Source organism: Garra rufa, chromosome 17, assembly GCF_049309525.1.
Source record: "Garra rufa chromosome 17, GarRuf1.0, whole genome shotgun sequence".
NCBI lineage: Eukaryota > Metazoa > Chordata > Actinopteri > Cypriniformes > Cyprinidae > Garra > Garra rufa.
The window spans coordinates 29,498,277-29,504,444 of record NC_133377.1 but is presented as its reverse complement, the minus strand read 5'-3'; the positions used below and the strand labels follow the sequence as shown (position 1 = coordinate 29,504,444).

Sequence of the window (6,168 nt, the reverse complement as noted above, 5' to 3'; positions counted from 1 at the left end):
ATGTTTTTTTCCTGGTCTGGCTGATTAGTACAGCCCAAAACATGACAATAATTGACTATTTTCTGCAGCAATAATTAGCTAAATTTGCGAGTCCAATTCTGTTTAGTGGCGTTGTTTACGTTAAGTGAAATTACACAAATATATTGTTGTGTTATGAATTTCTAGGTGGTTTTAAGGTCAGTTTGGTATGGAATATGGATTGCTACAGACTATACTTTGTGGACTATATTGCCAGTTCTAATAAAACATGGATTGGACTCTTTATATAATGTATGAATTGTATGATTTTCTCATACCGATTCAAAAAAGGGGAACAGTTCATTAGAGGTTAATTGTCATTGCCAGCACCTGTCAGCCCCCCCAAAAAAACAGTTTACAATGCCCACATGTAAAAGAAGTGAAGCCCTTTGTCCACTGATGTGTATGTTTACTGATTCCACAAGTTACCTTCACTAAGATGCGTTTCACCCAGAGTCACCCTACGTACTGGAGTAGAGGAAATCGTAAAAAAGCATTTTGTAGAAAGTGCGCCCTCTTGTGTGTGTTCGAGCATCCCTGATCTTGCTTTTGTTAATTTTCTTACAGCTGTCCCTTTTACAATTTTGATAATTTTATGTAGCCCACATGATTCTGCCAACCTACATATTATACGAGGTATAAACGATAGAGATATAAAGAGAGCTCTATAGGTAAGCCTACGATTTGCCTGTTAAATACAATGCAAATAGTATGGGAAAACAATCGCCCTGATTCCTATCGTTTGCCCTGTGTAGTCAGTTTAGTCATGAATTCTAATATAAAAGTCATTCTAATATGTTTATACACAACGCTACATTTTATTCATTGTTATTCATTAAATAAAACACCCACACATTGCACGGCCGTCTCTTACATTGTTAAAACACATTAATCAAGCAACCACTCGCATAATCTGCCACGAGAGGGCGAGGCGTAAACCCAGGATGCGTTCTGATTGGTCCATTAACACAGACGTCACTCGAAAGGCGAGGCTTAGCGTTTGATTGGCATTGTGTGTGTCCGAATAGTTAGCCACGGGACCCACGACTACTGAAAGCTTTGAATATCTGACCGGGACGATTGGAGAGGACTCGGAACAACCCTGGTGAGTGCATAGATCATATTATTTGCAAAGTGCGGACCGGAGCAAGTTGTGTTTCATTTAAAAGTAACATTATATGTGCTGAGAAGAGCCACTTTTGGGTAGAAATGACTTTGCCTTCGGAAGTCCAGCCCCCCAGCTGTCCTTTTTTAGCGTGCGTGAATTGTGCATGTTGTGTGTGTGTATGTGTGTGTGCACGCGCAATGCGTAAGTGTTTGGAAAGCACCAGGTTCGGTCACTGATAGGGGAACAGACTTGAGTTCAGCCCTTCTCTTATCTGTCCAGTGTCCTGTCTGTCATGGTTCAGGTGAAACAGGTTATCTGCTTTTCTCTTTGAATAAATAACAAAAATGGCCGCGCGTGTGAAAAAAAATCTGGAAGAAATATAGTTTGTAAATAACGTTACATATTATAGATCATCTTTTGCCAGAATAGATTTTGTTTGTCTCGTTCTGTCAACATTGATCTGTTTGTGTTCATCTCCTGGTATCATTCATTGATTCAACGTCCCGCGCTGCAGTTTTGATGGAGAGGAGCGCGAAAAAAAAAAACGTCCCGTGGGAATGAAAACATAGTTTAAAAAGACTATATCATGCAACTTCTTCATAAATAAATCTAAAGGCTGTCTCCTTTTCTGACTGTATGTGAAAGGATACGGACATGGTGGGTGTCCTTGCGCATTTCAGCTTCTGTCGGCCTCAATTGTGTTGTTTTAAAGGCGGTTGTCGATTGAAAATAGTTCTACTGTGCAAAAAGTGCTAAATGTTGCAGGCTGGTAACTACTCGGAGTGTAAAATTCCTTTTGATTCAGAATTACGCAGTGTCCTACACTAACTCGAACCCTGGACATCTGCCTGCGTAAACATTTCCTGAAGTAACCGGGGAATCCCTCTACGTCATTACGCAGACTTGGGGTTCCAAATGGGCGTGGTTTTAATGACCTGTCAATGTCAGGAAACGTTAGAGAAAAGTATTATTTATTTTCACCCCTCCACATTTTTTTTATTCATTTTTCTTCCACCGTTAACAATGTCTTAATTCATACATTTTGCTTAATAAATTTAAATGGAACTTACTCAAATCCTCAGTAGTGACCAGTGTTGCATAATTATTGTCAATTGGGACCATGGACCACAAAACCTGTCAGAAGGGTCAATTTTTTTTTCATTGAGATTTAGAAAATAATCTGAAAGCTAAATAAATAAGTTTTAAATTGATGTAAGGTTTGTTGGGATATTTGACCAAGATATAACTATTTGAAAATCTGGAATCTGAAGGTGCAAAAAAAAAATTAAATATTGAGAAAGTTGTCAAGATAACATTTTTAGCAATGCATATTACTAATCAGAAATTAAGTTTTGATATATTTACAGCAGGAAGTTTTCAAAATTTCTTCATTAACATGATCTTTACTTAATATCCTAAAAAATTCTGTCAATAATTACTCACCCTCATGTCGTTCCAAACCCAAAAGACCTTCGTTCATCTTTAGAAGACAAATTAAGATATTTTTGATTAAATCTAAGAGCTCTCTGACCCTCCATTGACAGCAAGAGTACTACCACAGTCAAGGCCCAAAAAGCAGGGTTGCCAGGTTTTCACAACAATACCCGCTCAATTGCTACTCAAAACTAGCCCAATCACGTTTTGAGAGGGGTCACTGTTAAAAATTGCATTCCGGGGTGTAAAATACATACTTTTTGTGTGTTCCACTGGTAAATTCGCATTCCATGGGCTAAATATGACACAATTGGAGTTGCTTCAACCCGCAGACTTGGCAACACAGCCAGAAGTCCATGTGGACCCTTGCTGTCTATGCAGGGTAAGAAAGCTCTCGGATTTCATCAAAAATATCTTAATTTGTCTTCTGAAGATGAACAAAGGGTTTAGAATGACTTGAGATTGAGTAATTAATGACAGAATTTTTATTTTTGGGTGATGATACCATGATGAGAATTGTTGTTGTTACTTTTTATTCTTTGTTTTGCTGTAACACTTGGCACAAACAACGTAATCCTCTTATTTGCAGGGCACTTCATCATGCAAACTGACCTACATTTTCAAGCGAGGGGGGTTTGTGGGCGATGTGCCGTACCCTTTGTTAAGAGAAGAGTGTGTGTGTGTGTGTGTGTGTGTGTGTGTGTGTGCTCCATCAAGTTCACTAATTATCAAGCATTTCTTGAGACGTCACCACAGGCTGTGGGAAGGACATTAGGCTACTGGAAAATCCAGGTTACCAGCCACAACTTATGAGACTTGACATTCATAATAGCTGGTGCACCCAAACATTAGTTTTTTTATATTAGAGTAAATATGAAACACTAAGCTATTTTGTTATGTGTTTTATGATTAGGTCTGTTTGTGCACCGGTGTTAAACAATTAATTTACTTCCCGAATAAAAATTCCCTGATAATTTACTCACTCCATGTCATTCAAGATGTTCATGTCTTTCTTTCTTCAGCTGAAAGAAAACATTTTAGGATTTTTCTCCATATAGTGGACTTCAATGGTGGCCAATGGGTTGAAGGTCCAAAATTGCAGTTTGAATGCGTCTTCAAAGGGCTCTACACAATCCCAGCTGAGGAATAAGGGTCTTATCTAGAAACGATTGGTCATTTTCTAAAAAAAATTATAAAAATGTTTTTTTTTAACCACAAATGCTCGTCTTGCACTAGCTCGACCTCACACACTTTGGAAAAGTCACACGTAGTAGGGTAGGGTGGAAAAACGCCATTTAATTTTCTCCTCCAACTTCAAAATCGTCCGACATCGTTGTTTTACCTTTTTTTGTAAAGGGCGTTTGACTTTGTAAACACTAGGTTGGTACTTCCACCTACGTCACGTGTGCATGACTATGTAATACGTGAAGTTGAGCTAGTGAAGATGAGCATTTGTGGTTAAAAAGTATATAAATGTAAATTTTTTAGAAAATGACCAATCATTTCGCTAGGCAATACCCTTATTCCTCGTCTGGGATTGTGTAGACCCTTTGAAGCTGCACTGAAACTCAAATTCGGACCTTCAACCTATTGGTCCCCATTGAAGTCCACTATATGGAGAAAAATCCTGGAATGTTTTCCTCCTTTTTTTTTTTTGACTGAAGAAAGAAATATATGAACATCTTGGATCACATGGGGGTGAGTAAATTATCAAATTAATTCTTTTTTTTTTTCTGTAAGTGAACTTTTTGTTTAAAAGCTTGCACAACCTTGGCCTTTTTAACATGTTCATGTAAAGAAATTTTCCAGTAATGACACAGAGATTCACTGAAGCAGAATTCCACAGTCCCTCGAGAATCCATCTTTATTCAACATGTATGTTGGGCACCTATTTTTATCTGTCATGTAATATGCATAGCACACTCTCCAACTTCTTCACTTGAAATGAAAGTGCCTGTGGACGCTCTTTGTCTTCTAAATTGTTTGGATGTCCCAGTTATCCACCTGACATTAGTGAAGGAATAGTTCTCCAAAAAATGAAGATTTGCTAAAAATGTGTTCATCCTCAGGCTATGTAAGATATAGATGAGTTTGTTTTTTCACCAGAACAGATTTGGAGAAATTTTGCATTATATATCACTTGCTCTCCAATAGATTCTCTGCAGTGAATGGGTGCCGTCAGAATGATAGTCAAACAGCTGATGAAAACATCACAATAATCCACAAGTAATCCAAACGACTCCAATCTATCAATTAATATCTTGTGAAGGGAAAAGCTGCATGGAAAAAGCTCATTTTCATTTTTGGGTGAACTATTCCTTTAAAGGAGTAGTTCACTTCCAGAACAAAAATTTACAGATAATGTACTCACCCCATTGTCATCCAAAATGTTGTGTCTTTCATTCTTCAGTCGTAAAGAAATTGTTTTTTGAGGAGAACATTTCAGGAATTCTGTTCATATAGTGGACTTCTATGGTGCCCGTGAGTTTGAACTTCCAAAATGCAGTTTTAGTGCAGCTTCAAAGGGCTCTAAATGATTCCAGCCAAGCCATAAGTGTCTTATCTTGGAGAAAAAAAATGAGGTGGGAGTTTTTCTTCATACCCTAACCGTATTGAACTGGAATACACGGAGTGCATGCAGAGCTAGAAAAGACCAGCATTTGAGGTTAAAAAGTATATAAATCTTAATGCTTTTTAGAAAATGACAGATCGTTTCGCTAGATAAGACCCGTATTCCTCGGCTAGGGTCGTTTAGAGACCTTTGCAACTGCATTTAAACTGCATTTTAGATGTTCAAATTTGGAGGCACCATAGTAGTCCACTATATGGAGAGAAATCCTGAAATGTTTTTTTTATAATTTCTTTATGACTGAAGAAAGAAAGACATGAACATCTTAGATGACAAGGGGGTGAGTACATTATCTGTAAAGTTTTATTCTGGAAGTGAACTACTCCTTTAAGAAATACCTATCATATTAAATCACGAATACATAGGCTGTTCATGTGTGTCACATTATGATGTATGAATTCATTTTTTTAAGTTTGTGTCATGAAGAAATGAATGAAGCAAGCGGTTTGGATTTTGCTTAACACAACAAACCAACCAACTGCCTCCTGACCTCAAATGACAGTTCACACAATGACCCGCTGTGTCAGGATCAGGGCTGTGACAGTCTCCGTTCCGACCCAAGAGGAGAACTTTGTGTAAGTGTGTGTTTGTGCAGGCAGTGTTAAATGGTCTTTCTCTCTCTATAGATTTGGCACTTGCCTGGAGCAGTGGATGAGAAGTTTGTAGCAGCTCGGGGAGGGAGCGGGAACAGCATCGGCCACAAGTGAGTTGTGTGTGAGTGTGTGTTTGTTCATCGTTCCAATGTTACATGAACTGTGTTGGTGAATGTGACATTGTCTTCACAGCTGGAATCTCATTGATCGGTAGCCATGATCACAGGTAGAGATGATGAAGTGAGCAGGAGAGAGACTTATAAGTGCACTTATCTGGCCTGCAACTGTATATGAGACTACAAGCACTTTTTGTAAGCCAGTTGTTAAAGTGCTGTAAAATAGCATGTAGTTTGTTCAGGTCACCTATAAATATTTGTGGGGATCTG

The 6,168-nt window shown here is 38.2% G+C and overlaps 1 protein-coding gene across 2 annotated transcripts in view; it reads left to right on the top strand.

Annotated features, from left to right (window-relative positions):
• Positions 1-1,038: 1,038 nt before the first annotated feature.
• Positions 1,039-6,168, top strand: part of pals2b (protein associated with LIN7 2, MAGUK p55 family member b) — a 25,722-nt gene continuing 20,592 nt past the window's right edge. Inside the window, exons 1-3 of one of the 2 annotated variants that reach the window (XM_073822380.1) lie at positions 1,049-1,123; positions 5,816-5,892; positions 5,975-6,008. In XM_073822380.1, coding sequence (XP_073678481.1) covers positions 5,999-6,008 — 10 coding nt within the window. In that variant the 5' untranslated portion in view covers positions 1,049-1,123; positions 5,816-5,892; positions 5,975-5,998. Of the gene's footprint in view, positions 1,124-5,815; positions 5,893-5,974; positions 6,009-6,168 lie in introns of both variants that reach the window. The other variant, XM_073822381.1, reaches the window with a different exon arrangement.